The 15248-nt window shown below is 41.1% G+C and overlaps 1 protein-coding gene across 1 annotated transcript in view; it reads left to right on the forward strand.

The window, feature by feature from the left end:
- The window catches only part of wnk4a (WNK lysine deficient protein kinase 4a), a 33131-nt gene that overhangs the window by 10077 nt on the left and 7806 nt on the right, over positions 1 to 15248 (forward strand). Inside the window, exons 3-15 of the mRNA XM_008313988.3 lie at positions 3217 to 3389; positions 3643 to 3863; positions 4395 to 4552; positions 6357 to 6445; positions 6758 to 6977; positions 7837 to 8197; positions 9126 to 9235; positions 9540 to 9613; positions 11021 to 11156; positions 11568 to 11684; positions 12805 to 12978; positions 14345 to 14396; positions 14915 to 15046. Of these exons, the coding sequence (XP_008312210.1) occupies positions 3217 to 3389; positions 3643 to 3863; positions 4395 to 4552; positions 6357 to 6445; positions 6758 to 6977; positions 7837 to 8197; positions 9126 to 9235; positions 9540 to 9613; positions 11021 to 11156; positions 11568 to 11684; positions 12805 to 12978; positions 14345 to 14396; positions 14915 to 15046 (2017 nt within the window). The remainder of the gene's footprint in view (positions 1 to 3216; positions 3390 to 3642; positions 3864 to 4394; positions 4553 to 6356; positions 6446 to 6757; positions 6978 to 7836; positions 8198 to 9125; positions 9236 to 9539; positions 9614 to 11020; positions 11157 to 11567; positions 11685 to 12804; positions 12979 to 14344; positions 14397 to 14914; positions 15047 to 15248) is intronic.

The following is a 15248-nucleotide window of genomic DNA, read 5'->3' on the forward strand; positions in this document are numbered from 1 at the left end:
CTTTGACCTTCCCTGCACTGTTGTGGACAAGCTGTTGACAGCACATTTCTCTCTATTAGACAAAGGCAGCTACAAAGTTCTTATATAATTGTAATAGCATTGCTCCTAACCCTAAACAAACATCCCTGCAGGCGTTACGCAGTGTCACTGTATTTATCCTCGTCAGACTTTGTAGATTCCTACGCATTGGATGTTTTCCGACTCTCGTCTACACTGATGCTATGTATTAACTCTTTGTACCAGTGTGGACCCCACCTGGTATGGTGTAAATGTCAATAGCCAGGTCATGTTCCTGTGCTGGTTGTGATAATAGTGGCGCTGACAGTAACTCCTTCACCATCAACATACACACACACACACACACACACAGAGCCCAAGTATTTGCACCACTGACCAGAGCAGAGACAGCACCTCAGTTTAACGCATAAACACACCTCCTATTGGCTAGGAATAAGACAAAATCACTGGAAGAGACAATGTTATACGACAACATTTACAAAACTATAAAACTGTAACTATACTCTATAATGAATTTACCGGCTGATTTGTTTTTAAAAGGTGGTTTGTTGTCATGCCTGTTCCAATCTGCCTCGCTTCCTCCAGTGTTATGCAATATGTTTGCGTCTTGTTGGTAGAGGAGTACAAGAGGTGGGGGCAGAGGGAGTCAGTCAGTTAGTGGAAAACTGAAGTAGATCCTCTGTCAATATATATTTTTAACCTCACAGCGAAATATCAGTATCGTTAAGCATCATTTAAAATTTGATGACACTAATTTATATTTCAGTGTCACTAATAAAGTAACTGTTGTACATAAATTCCATGACTTTATTATTTTTCATTTATTATGTTAAATTCTGCGTGATGCTCAGCAAAGCGATATTTACACTTAACAGCACTGAAGGTCCCCATTATTTGTTCATCTTTCAGCACTCTCTGACATTCAAAGTGATCCTTTTTTTCAGTTTTGAACGGTGAGTTTGTAAAACAGAGTATGTGAGACAGTTTCATGAATAGTGTTCTTCACTGTGGCCACAGCAGAATTCTGCCTCTTCCAAGAACGCCCGTCTTTACCGTCCTAGAATTTTGCAATCCCAGGATATTGCCGTCCATCCTGCCAGGCTGTAGTAAATGTCGTGGTTTTGGACGGGGCAGAGTTTCCAGCAGGGGTTCAGCTGCACGCCACAGCTAATGAGTGCTACACTGACTCTGTGCCGTAACATCCACTGACTCTCCGCGTTATTGACTATCCACAGGAGACAAAGCTGGCTTCACAGGGGCCTGATGTTATCACACTTAGATAATAACCAGATGTACATCAACCCATAAACCCACTGACTCACTCACTCTGGCTTTTCATCAACTACACACACACACACACACACACACATGCATGCCTGCAGTAAATAATATCATTGTCAAATGATATGATCAAAAACCAGTGATGTATGGCACGTGGCAGTGAACCTTGAAATAATGCTGATCATCTTGGCCATGAAGCTCAGTTAAACATTCATGTATTTGACAGTATTACATTTAGTTGAAGCAGACGCACCTCAAGGCTATATATGCACTTAATGATTTATTAGTTTCTATTTAAATCAGCTAACCTCAGGATGTTGCTAACTGTTAGGCAGAACTCTTACATAAGCCTCCTATTTTGTTTTGGGTGTTAGAGTTACCTTTTGGCAACTTTCAGTCTATTTGTTTAGCTAACCTGTAGCCTTTTTGCACTTATTATTCTTTATTATGCCTACATTTCTATCTGCTATTCCTGGCCAACTCCAAGGCTGCGCCTGGGTTTATTTGCTTTAGATATCAGCTAATCGCATCAGCTCTACCAAGAGGCCAATTCATTTTTTTATGAAGTCTAAGTTTCCTTATGAATCATTTCAACTCCAGATAATGTCAACCATTTCTGACAGAGCTCTTACATACACGGAATAAACTGCAGCTTGTGCTCTGGCTGGTGACTGATCTGTATCGACGCAGAGGTAAACCTTTTAGTCACAAGTCACCACTAAGTCTTGCCTTTGAGTTTGTGGGCCTCCTGTTGGAATCACAGGGTGTAATGTGCACCTCTAACAGGTGAGTGACACCAGCAAAATAGAGCCTCTCCTTGTGCGACAGCAGACAGTGTGGTTCCTCAGACAGCCTCGGTGTTGATGCTGCAGCAGCAGAGGAGCTTCCTAACCTGTACTGGGGAGGAGCTGAGAGGAAGGAGAAAGAGTGGTGGTCATGTTGATTGTACACATAAACCCCTTCAGAGAGGTCCCCCCCCCCCCCGTTTTCTTAGTAATCCACCTCAATGCAGGATTTATGTTTTCTGAAATCTCCCAGGAGTTTTTCCACCAACCACCCACCACAGACAGGGTTACTCCATCGGCAGTAAAATTGGACCATTCATCCAAGAGGAAGCACAAAAATGTCTTTGTTCATCCAGCATGGTTGCAGTGTTGGCTTAAGGTTTACACTGATTTTTAGAAAGCTCGTCTTTAAGTTTGGAAAAAGTCAGTGTTTCCTTATAGGAACGCACGTGATTATGTAAGAGTCGGGGAGGTCACATAGATGGATGAACCTGTGGTTTCCAGTCATGCAGCGAGCTCATTAGTTAAAGTAACAGTGATTTATCAAATTGCTCCTCTGAATGTATGTACATTTTCTGTCGGCCACTTACATAACCAGTCATACTGTGAAGAAGATCGACAGATCAGAACAGTTACATTTGTAACAGCTGACAAAACAACCAATACATACCACAATCCATTCATAATTTGTTGTGCGTCTTTAGATCATATCATAAGGGTTTTTTTTTTGTAAGTTAAATATATCTTACTGAACCATCAGTCAGTGTTCTCACATGCTCTCTGGTCTCTCTCCAAGTTGTGATTGAACAAGCACGGTTGTCTGGTTCATGTCAATAATTCCTTTGTTTTAGAGGTCTGAGTTAACGGGGTGAGTCACTGGTGGTTTGTGGTCATATGGCTTTGGGTTAACCAGCCGTTGACATTCTTATCACAACTGATGTGTTGACTGAATACAACAACAGAAAGGTTCATCACTACTGGTTGTTTATGACTAAAGAAACCAATCCAACCTTGGCTGCTAACTCAAGCAGAAAAACAAACTATTTAGAGGCTTATGTTCTAACAGCTTTTGTAATCTTCCCCAGCGTAGAGACACGAACGAGTGAGCTGATGTGGTGCTTTCTCTTCTTAGACACGTAAGCTGACCAAGGCTGAGCGCCAGCGCTTCAGTGAGGAGGTGGAGATGTTAAAAGGCCTGCAGCATCCCAACATCGTCCGCTTCCACGACTCCTGGAAGTCCACAGTGAAGGGCCATAAGTGCATCATTCTGGTGACTGAACTCATGACATCAGGCACGCTAAAGACGTAAGTTTTCTGAGCTATAAAATATTATTTCACTCACATTAAACAGAGTTAATTTATAGTAGCTCTAATTAACTCCTAATAAGTTCTCTTACAGTTGTTGGAGCAAGGACTCAGTTTCTCCAAAACCTGTCCTCCAAAACCTTAGCCCTGTCAAAATCAATGATAGATTACCATATTCTGCACAAATCGAAAAAATGTTCCTCCTCTTGCTGTGTTTGGACTGGAGTTGTTTAGTCTGGTCCTCCTTGTTCAGGTACTTGAAGAGGTTCAAGGAGATGAAGCTGAAGCTGCTGCAGCGCTGGAGTCGTCAGATCCTCAAAGGGCTTCACTTTCTGCACACACGCACACCACCCATCATTCACCGTGACCTCAAGTGTGACAACATCTTCATCACCGGCCCCACTGGCTCGGTGAAAATAGGAGATCTGGGCCTGGCCACTCTCAAAAGTGCCTCCTTTGCTAAAAGTGTCATTGGTAGGTACAGCATGAGGATAGTGTGTGTCTGCGGGTTTATCCTGTTTGTCCTAAAACTGAATCTTAAAGAGACAGTGTCCAGGAAGATGTGCAAATCCAGACATGTCTCACAAACGTATCTGTTTTTGTTCTAGACTTTTTCAAAAAATAGACAGGATCGTAGAAGTGTCTGTCAATTTCAGTGGAAACGTTGCTTTTCCCATGGAGTGTGTGTAGGGAGTGTCAGTTTTATTTTTATAACAAACTGTAATGACTTGTTAATACTTGACTCGTGTGATGATGAGCCAGATTTATTGAACTTTGATGTACGATTTGAATGTAGTTTATCTGGTTTTGTTTTTTTAAACGAGAAAAATTTAATCTTCAGCTTGTAACCCTTAAACCCCAATATTAAAAATATTGCAACGGTTTATATTATAAGGTGAATATTACCACAAATTATCTGGTTCCGATAATATTACATCATTGGGCGTTTCCATATGTTTTCATGGAATTATCTGATTTTTGTTTTTACTACTGTCATCCTGACAGGAACACCAGAGTTCATGGCACCGGAGATGTACGAGGAGAAGTATGATGAAGCCGTGGACGTCTACGCCTTTGGAATGTGTATCCTAGAGATGGCCACGTCTGAGTACCCATACTCTGAGTGCCAAAACGCTGCCCAGATCTATCGCAAAGTCACCAGTGTGAGTGAGGGGGAGAGGGATTTGCTTTTGTTTTTTTCAGCTGTACTTAATGTAATTGTCAGCATATGTTTGGATCTTCCATGATTACATTAGAATACCTGCTGTATTTGTCTGGATATCCTGAGTTCTTTGAAACAAGTGGGGCCCACAGGGAATGAAAAGCACTGTTTGTCTATTAAGGGGCTTAGTTTGGTAAATTGAAAGCTTATGGCCATGATATGGTTCAGTGTGAGTTACAGCATGTGTTACTCTACTGGCTTATGCTGTTGTGTTCTTTACAGAGACAAAATGTTTGCGTATAAAATTGAAATTTGCGTCATGTGCTTATGTTTGCAGACGTTATGTTGATGCTTTTTGCAAAGCTTTGCAGGAAGAATAGACTTTTGGAGGAAAATAAATTCCCGTCTTGTATGTTCTATAAATCCCACAGAACAGAAGAAAAAGGTTCTTGTAGCACAGTGAATGCTTTCAAGGCTATAGTATTACAGTGTGTCTGCTGTATTTTAAGCAGCTCTTAAATGTCCCAACTACGGTGGTGATGCCATGGTGGATATAAGCCGAGGATGGTAGAATTACCTGTTTTGGAAATTTTGCCTCATCCTCTCCTCCACACAGAGCACACTTTCTTTCTTCACTCTTACATATGCAACATAAAAACCAAAGTCTGACTTTTTCACTACTGGAAAGAGAGAAAGTGACAATGCCAGTGAGGGGAGGTGGAACTGGCTGCTTCAGAACCAGGACAACAACATCATTTTCCATGTGCTTTTGGAATGATGACAGGAAAAAAAAAAATCATGTTAGCTCTACTGTGGGTTATGTTAAACATTTACATGCAGACCACCTTTAAAATTTATTAGGTTGGCAGGTACCCTACAGCGCATGCAGCTACACAGATAAATGGCTGCCTTGTGTTTGTTTACTGATGCTATTTAGAGGCCCACAGAACGCATAAGAAAAATAAACAAATCATTAATTTTTGGTTCATTAAAAAAATTGTCTAAGTCTACTTCTAAAAATCTTCATCGGTTTGGTGGTTCTTGACCTGAAATGCACTGAAGACCCCTGCACTAGACAATGTCATTACAAAAAAGTCTAATAATCGAGATCTTAATCGAACTTTATCTCAACTCCAGTTTCTACAGAAAAGGCGTGAGGGTCACAAATTAGATGAGAAAATGTGATTTCTTGTGAAGGTGACTGTGAGCACACAAAGAGCCTCTGTTGTCTGCTTCTAAATGACATTTCACCAGTGATGGCATTTTCTTAATGTATGTATGTCTTTTTTGGGCTCCTCCATTCTGATTGGCTCCTGTCACTGTGTGAACTATTTACAGCAGAATTGCTTAAGTGGGTGATGTTATGTAATGGCACAATAATGCTGCTCTTTCCTTTGACATACACAGACAATTGTTTTATCTTGAGGAAGTAAATGGTGGTCATAGCAAAAAAAGATGACAGTCTCTGTGTGGCAGTGATGGTACGTCGAATTAATGAACTTTAACCAAACTATCTTTCAAGAATGCAGTCACAGAAAGGTAAGGGAACACCTGGGTTTTTTCCGTGTTCCTCAGCTCCAGCTGCTCTTGGTCTTTGGTGTTGACATAAATGCAAAGCAGAATGTCATGGTGGTTATTGGCAGATGTCACAAAGCAGAAGACTTTCATGTCATGCAGGTTTAAAGAACTCTCACAGCAGTAATCTTAGTAATAATCAGACAGAAAAGCTATTCTAGTGCCTACTGATGCAAATGCATCCCAAATCAAACGTACCTTAAATTAAAGTGACACATTTTCTCTTACAGGGAATGAAACCTGACAGTTTCTACAAGGTGAAAGTACCTGAATTGAAGGAGATCATTGAGGGCTGCATCCGTATGAACAATGATGAAAGGTACAGATGAAAGAAACGAGTCACAGTGAGCTGTTCGTGCAGACGTTTAATCTCATTTTTATTACTTTATCTGTTCTCTGTTGACTTAACTGATTTTTATTTCCACATTATCTTAAAGTGATGTTTATGCTCCCACGTCCTTTCTTATATTAAAAGGTTGTTGCTGTAAAGTTTAAGTTGCTGTAAAATGATTAAAAAAAACAAAACAAAAAGATTTTAACACTTCCTTCTTAGACAATACATTGAAATATTTAAATATCAGATGCACCCATGCTTTATCGGTTATTGGCTCATGTCCTTCCCTTTGTGCAGGTACACCATTCAAGATCTCCTGGATCACCCTTTCTTTCATGAAAGCAATGGCGTCCACGTGGAGTTGGCGGAGGAGGACGACACGGTGAAGCCTGGCCTGAAGCTGTGGCTGCGAATGGACGACACCAAAAAGCTCCATGGAAAATACAAGGACAACAATGCCATTGAGTTCCTGTTCGAGCTCTACAAAGATGTTCCTGAGGAGGTGGCCCAGGAGATGGTAAGTGACACACTTATGTTTTGAGGTCAACATGTGCTGTAATTCATCAAGTTCAAATTTGAGTCGAAATCTGTCTGATGATTTTATTTAAAAAAAACAAACAAAAAAACAACAACATTTCTTTGCTTTAAATAAATTGGTTCAAATGAAATTATTTTGTAATTGCAGTTTTAACTGACATGTTACTGACATGTTAGTGAAATAAAAGTGTTTTTGTGTGGAGAGGTCTGTTGACATTTGACCTCAGCCGGTGAAAACAGCCTCACTAATGAATCCAGAATCCTTATGCGCCGCTTGCAGTTCTATTATGACAGCGGAAACACAGAAACATGCTCGGGGCTGTAAGAGAAAGGATCGCTGAGTGTGTCAAGGTCACAGCTCAACAATTAATCATCAGTGATTTCATAATGTAAGATAGTGTCTGAGGAAGCGGTCAGGGTCATGCCGTTAATAATAATAACAGCTCTACTGGATGTGACGAACAGACCCATGTGTCTTCTTGAAAACCCCCCTAACAGAGGTCAATTTTAATGAAAATTCATGCCACCGTTCCTGACTTCTTAATGTGTGTGTGCTAGTTTTCATCAAGATCAAATTTGGTATCAGTGAGTGGAACATCTAGACCTCGTCCCGCTGTAATCTGACTATGTGCTGAGTGGCACGTTAAGGCTTAGTATCTCACTCAGCAGGACAAGTAGTCTCAGTAGGCCATGCAGGATGCTAGACTAAAAAATGCCAACCCGTGTGGGTTGAATTTACAGAGTAAAAGTTGTTAGCGCAAATATTACAGCAGCACTCTGCGGCCCATGACTGTGTCTCTACATGTTTTGCCCTGACTAATTTGTGTGTTATCACACAGGTTGTGCTGGGCTTTGTGTGCGAAGCAGACTTCAAGCTTGTGGCCAAGGCCATACGGGACAGGGTGACCGTCATCAAGCGCCAGAGGGAGAAGCTGAGGCGACAGGCAGAAGAGAGAAAGAAGAAGCAGGAGCAGCAAGCCATTGAGGAGGAGCCAGAGCCTCTGCTGCCTTCACCTTTGGTCAGCCATGTTGTCGCAGCTGAGTCCCCCACCCCGGCACTCACACCTCCGGCCACTATCTTGTCCCCCGTCACCAGCTCTGCTGACTCTGGTGTGAGCTCCAACTACCCTGTGGAACCGGAGGAGCCAGAAGCAGATCAACACTTCCACATACGTCACAACAGCCTGTCATCTGCTAACTGTGAGGCTCCTCATGTTCAACTGCTAATTAGCATGAAAATATATTCGTTTCCATTCATGGTGGAAACAAGGTAGTGATTTTTATGCTTTGAGATCAAGAACAAAAAGGTCACGTAGGTGAGGTGATTCAAATGAAGAGAATGAATGTGTTATTCACCACTGTACATCAAACCTTAACATTGCACAAAGAAAAATAGCCCTCATGAAGTACTTTAAATCTCTCTGAACCAGTTGAAAAAATAACCATGAATTATCCAGATAATTAATGTTGAAAAAACCATAACTGTTGCAGAAATCATGAAAATATTTATAATTATAAATAAGTAAAGCTAATCATTCTATATATTACAAAAAAGTAAATAACCATATGAACAAATATATAAATAATATATCTAGTAAAATACAATGTATATAAACAATATGAATTTATCACAATAATGTGATAATATGTATTATAAATGATATATTAATATTCATATAATGTAATAATACCTATTTAATAAATAACAAATATCTTAAATGTGAATAAATGTTAGCCAGAGGACAACAGTATAATAGTTTAGGCTGCAGTGTTGTCATTCTCAAAGTTATAGTTATGGTATGTGTGAGCACAGTCTGTACTTTGAAGTAGTGTGTCCTAGTAATATTCTCAGTATCAGACACGTGTACACTCACATGTACTGCCTCCAGAGGGTTTCACTCTACATTTTCTTTAGTTGTTTTTTAAAGATTTTCTTTTCAGAGCACGTGGTCCGGCAGTAAAATGTAAAGGTGGGAATAACTAAATGACTCCGTTCTTGTACTCACTTTTTAATTCATTCACCATGGCTGCAGTTATTATACATTTCTGTACGTGACCTCTGCAAAATCCTCAGAAATTGCTGTGCTGTGCTTCACATGTTAATGTCTTCCAACCTTTGTTGAAACAGCTGACTGCGAGACAGACGGCGATCTGAGCTCCTCTGGGCTTCAGGACCCTCTGGAGGCCAACGGCCTGGATGTAAACGGACTCCCTGTTCCTGCTCTGCGCTTCCCCTCGGTGAGTAGTGTTAATGAAGAGCCAGCTTTGGTCGTACAGATGTTGCCATTTTAATGCAAACACTAATAAATAAAATAAAAATGATAATTGATCACTTGTACTTTATTGTAGTCACAGTGTTTATAGGAGGATCATTTGTGCCTAAGGTTGTTTTAACATTATTAAATCTAATTCTGACAGATATATTTAATGTTTCAAAAATTAAATTTGTAAAATGTTTATACAGAGCAAATTGATTAGCCTAATAACTAAGTTTATTTTTTTTCTATGTGTTTTCTTGTTATGTTCCTCCTGTGTTTCACAGAGTATTGCGGTATCCAACAACATAGAACATGGCAACTCAGGGCCCGCCAGTGGCTTCAACTCCCCTGTGGACAGGTGAAAGCCATTCTTTTTTTAGCCCACCTTTTTTGCTCTCCCTCCTGACTCTGCTTTTTATGTCGTTTTATGTCATCTCATGAACAATGGAGGTTGGTACAGCATTCTAAAATGAAGTTCTAGCCTTAAAATAAGTGTGAATCTGACACAAATGTGGGCCCTCCCTAGCTCCTCCCCATCCTCCACATCTGTGTGGCTGTGATAACAAGCTTTAGGCAGTCGCTGGGGTCTGCAGTGTTGTTGTTGCACTGAGACAGTGTGGACCCTTGCAGGTTTCTGCGTGACGGTGTCTCAGATGTTGCAGAGGCCCTGTTTTCCATGTTGGTGGGATATTCCGGGCAGGCGAGCCTTTGGTCTCTGCTTGTGCTGATAATGATGTTGCAGATAGTGTGTGTGTGTGTGTGTGTGTGTGTGTGTGTGGTGGTTTTGATCAGCTCAGTGAATCACACTGTCACAGTGAACTCTAGGACTGACTGAGGCTGTGACTACAGTAATTATAGCTTTCATGTATAATCAGTTATCATTATGTATAAGGTTAGGAATTCCTGCAACACTTTTATGCCACAGGGGAAGCAAATGTTTAGAGCAGTAGTTTGGCATTTGCGTGCTAACACTTGATTGGCCCGCCTGCAGTCCAGATCGTTCTTTTATTACAGTTACGTTAAGTCAAAACAGGGAAGATGTCTTTTTTGTCTTTTTTTTGTCCCAAAAATACACCTTAAAGCACATAATGAAATTACAGACTTTGCTTTTGGGTGCTCCAGTTATTCAGAGTTTTTAGTCAACATTCTTAAGTCTTAGGTATGACTGTCAAATACAAAGACATTTGTTGATTTTTCATTCCCCTTAGTTTAAGGAGTAAACAGGCTTTGCTTTGGATTAAAGTTCCTCATGAGGTGGAGATTTATTTGAATAAAGCCTCATGGACACGGTCCAAGCAGTAGCCCTGTAAATGTTAGTAAACATTTGCAGCCAACGCTGGAGAAGGTGGATGGAGGGGAGACCACAGTAATCCAAAAACACCCAGGAGACGTAATTAGCTGAAGCAAAGTGTTTCGTAAAAAAACAACACTCAGTGCTCTCCAGTTCTCTGAAACCCAAAACGTCTACATTGTGTTGACAGAGGTGACGAAACACATGGAAATCTTGCATATTGCTGATGAATGCCAGCTACAGAGTCTGATCAGACCATGTTGAACTGAATAGTTTAATTTTATAGTTTGTAGTTATGGAGACAGGCCACTGTAGCACATCTAGTCAATATTTATCTCTTAGAAGAGTTTTGGATTGTGTTATAGATACCAAGAAAACTTGTTGTAGATTTTTTTAAACCTTCAGAGACCAGGGACTCAGAGGGTTGTCTATGGGTCTATGTTCTAACCAGTACTATAAATTATTTCTCCACAGTTACGCCTCTGATGTGACTTCTGGCTTGAGTGATGGTTATGAGGGTCTGACAGAGAAAGGGGAGAAGACGGCCGCAAGACGAACTGCCGCAAAGCTTTTCCGTAGGAGGGCGCGTTCGAGGCTGCGCATCACAGGGGTACTACAAATCAAACCTTCTAAAGTTTCATTACAGTCATGAGCAATACACAAACAAATAAATCAAAAAGGCAGATTGAGTGATGTGTAAATTAGTGCCAACACTTTACATATGAGTGGGCGATGCTCCGCCCTGATTATACAAGATGATCAGGAGCAGTGCTAAAGCTATGCTGCTTCCTCTCAGTAACCACATTACCTTTCTTTTGTGATGATTCTGTGTTTAAAATGGAGGCAGACAAACAAACGGTGCACAGCCACATGTGTACGCAGTGGTGCACAGCGGTCTCACATTCACATGTTTGTACACATGACCATGTACAAAAATGGCTATTGTTCCTCCTGTGTTTGACTGTGGTCATCGTGGTGGAGAATAAACAGACACATGGAAACGTTCTGTTTCTCCCTGCAGCTCTCTGATAAAGTGGACCGGGTGGTGGAGTGTCAGCTTCAGACCCACAATGACAAGATGGTGACCTTCAAGTTTGACCTGGATGGAGACAATCCTGAGGACATTGCTGCAGTGATGGTGAGACATGAGAAGTGCTGGTCCAGGCACCTATAACCACTTTTGTCTTTTTTTCACCATCACATGAGCACATATCAAAGCCATAAAGTTCAAGGTGTAAAGGACATATTTTTCCTAGGACTGTGAGGGCATCACTGACCTTATATGTGATCACATTTTAGTATTTTGTTTGCAGCTGTGGTCACATGGAGGGAAAAGTAGGGCAAGAAACTTGAATTTCAGTGGGGAATTTGATCCCTGTTTGGAATGATTAAAACAAAAGCACAATTACCACACACTGTGGGGGATAAATGGTAACTCAAATAAACCTGAAGATAGTTTAGTGTAAAAAAACAAAACAATAAAGACTGATCGAACAAGCTGTGCTCTGCTAATAAAAGCATAATTAAAGAAAAATGTTTTTTTTTTAGTTAAAAAAAACAAAGGGATTAATAGTTCAAACTAGTTATCCTCTGTAGATGAGAACTCAGGAGAACAACAAAGTAGAAGTACAGTAGTCAGTGTTAGCTGATAAGCTTGGCAGATTCTGTGTCTCAGCAGAGCATACACATGATTTATTCAGCCTGCAGTTTACAGCCTTCCCTCTGCTCGTTCTAACTCTGACTGATACTTCATCTAAATTACTTAGAAGTGAATGACGAAGGTAAACAACCCTTTCCTGCCGCTGTCGTACTCAGGCTTTATTAGTTGCTGGAGAGCTAGGGAGCATTCAGCGCACTTAGATGAGCTTCTGTGATGAAGGCGTGATGAGGGAGAATTCTCGGCAGCACATTTTGTTCACTGAATGTACTGTTTTCCTGCCTCTTAAAAATACACTGGGCTTTTGTTTACCAAGTCTTGGCACGACGGGGGTGATTGGCATTGATGCTGCAGCTCCTGTGGCTCGGAGTACAAGGTCTTTAATTGGTACTGTGCTGACAGTAACCACGCCCCTACCCACAATGCACTTTAGTGCTGCACCAATATGCAAAAGTCAACAACTTCTTAGGCAAAATGCTGTTCATGTGTGAATCTCACCCTTATCTTACTGTACTATACTTTAGTTGAACTATTGGAAACAATAGCGTGCCAGTCTCTTAAAAAGAGCTGCTTAATATCTGAATTTTCTTTTGTCACCTAGGTGCACAATGAGTTCATCCTGCCTTCAGAGAAAGAGGGCTTCATCCACCGCATGGGGGACATCATCAAACGAGCCAAGGCTCTGATGTCCAAAGAGCAGCAGGTCCATTCTGGTGGACATCGAATCCCACAGCCTGCCTTTCATAACGGCAGTAACTCACTGTCGTCCTCACAGGTCTGTAGATCTAAATCACAGCTTTGTTTCTACGTGGCACAAACAGTATTTATGGCTGCGTTTCACTGACTGCCGTTTTACCGTCACAAATTTACATGAGCTATTGTGCTCATGATGTTTCTAATGCAGAGCCATTAATTCACTGCAAATGGACAGCTGTTGCTCCCCCTCCTACACTGCAATTAAAAAAATGAGACTCTTCTTCATGGCCTCCTCGGAGACTTGGCCTTACAGATAGAAAGTTAAGTGTTCTTAGAGCCACCTGAGGTGGTGGTTTCAATTAAGACATCATTTTCCTAAAAACAGTGAGGTCATTTAGCGCTGTGATTTGTGGATTTGTACCTGTTCCTCTTTTTCCTCCTTCACTCAACAGATCCAATTCAGTGCTCAGCCATGATGAAATTTCCAGCATATTTGCCCACAATGAGCTGGAAAAAATATTATGTTTCTGTACTAACTAAGATTCGCTGAAGCTGTCAAATAAAGGCTTCCAGGAAGGAAGGAAAAAGGTTCTTAAGAAGAGCGCCATCCTGTAGAACATACGGCCTAATCGGATACCTCATGTTCACTAACAGACAGAAGGTTCTGTCCATTTCAACACAATAATCTGCTCCACAGAACAATAAAGAACTCTCCCCTGCCGCTGCCCTCTATCTGAAATAATCTAGGTAGTTGTGAACACCTACATTTCATTATCTGACTCATTCCCCGATTCTAATCCTCTGGCTGCTATTATCGTAAGCCACTTTAAACAGACCTCCACTGGCTTCTTTCCAGGTCATAATTAAAAGCACTCCATTGACCACATTCTTGAAAGAATCATTATGTGCTCTCCAGCACTGTTGTGCTGAACAGAGCTGGACTGTTCTGTCTCACTCCTCTCCGGCTGTTGTAACTCTGAGGTAGGGCTCTATTCTGAGAGTTATGTGGACAGACAGTGTATAAATGGAAGCAGAATCCTTGGAAACCGGTGCTTATTTCAGTGGTGCTTCAAGCTCAATACAAACCTTAGCCTGCAAACATGATGTTCAGCATGTTATCTTAAGAACTAAAGAAATTATTTTTTTTGATAATGATAATGAAATTTTTTTAGAGACTGAAAATAATGTAAAATAAATATTCCACGTACAGATACGTTTTCCTTTTTAATTACATATATCATATCTAATAAAAGAATGTTTAGTTCACGATGGCCACGTGGTGACAGTTGAGAGTCATTTGTATACATAGTCTGGAATCCAGTTATCGAAAGTGCAAAGCTGCATCTCTGAATATTTTAGGAAAGTCTGTATAATAGAACTGAGAACACACTGGGACGGTTTTTGTCATTAATGGAATGTTGTGTTTTATCTGTGCTCTGTTACAGCCTAATCTACACACTCACACAGTGCCTCGAACACACTCATCCTCTCTGCCTGGTAAGTCACAAGTCTGCACTAAATAACCAATTCAAGAGAGTAAGGAGAGTTTAATTATCTGATGACTAATTTGATAAAATGGAGAAATCCATATTGATCATTTTGGTAAACTAACAAAAACAATAGTTAGCTGCCACACGACTACCATGTAAAGACAAACTGTAGGATTGTACTAAAAATGCTGTTACAAGTCAACCGCAACATGACCTGGACCCTTAGGAGACACCACTGCACATGTTTCACTCCACCACATACAGTAACTCTGTTTCCAGAATGTATTTTTGTGGAGGAGTCTACACCAGTTTTAGCCTCAACCTCAAATGTAAGTTGCTGGTTAGTGTTGCAGTGATATGCATTTGAATAATTTATTTTGTATTGTGAATGCTAATAAAACTACTTTTCTCACTGCATGATAGGTTTGCCCGAATCTCTGTGTTGCATGTAATTATGCACGGTCTTGTTAGTATGCGTGCACGTGGCTGCACCACCGTCTAACTCTTGCATGTGTCTTGTCTTAGACTTCACTGTGGCTAACCAAAGTGTAGGGGTACGTGGCTCTCCCCCGTGCCCTAATGGCGACATCTTCAGTGCAGACATGACTTCATCTGGGCGACCTCTAGTGCGCTCACAGTCTTTCCACAACGCCCCAGGTAAATAGCCCTCTGCCCACTCCCTCCGGCCCCTTGCTGAAGAGGCCAACATTGTTTACTGTTTCAGCACTCTGAAAACTTCTTAGTCCCTTTGGCAAGGAATAATTCAAAGCAATGCTCAGCTACCTCATAAACCCCCACTGCCTTCCTCATGGGGAGGCGTTGCTGGTATTGTTCTGATATTCGATGGCGCCATCCGCCA

Source organism: Cynoglossus semilaevis, chromosome 8 (genome assembly GCF_000523025.1).
Source record: "Cynoglossus semilaevis isolate Cse_v1.0 chromosome 8, Cse_v1.0, whole genome shotgun sequence".
Lineage (NCBI taxonomy): Eukaryota > Metazoa > Chordata > Actinopteri > Pleuronectiformes > Cynoglossidae > Cynoglossus > Cynoglossus semilaevis.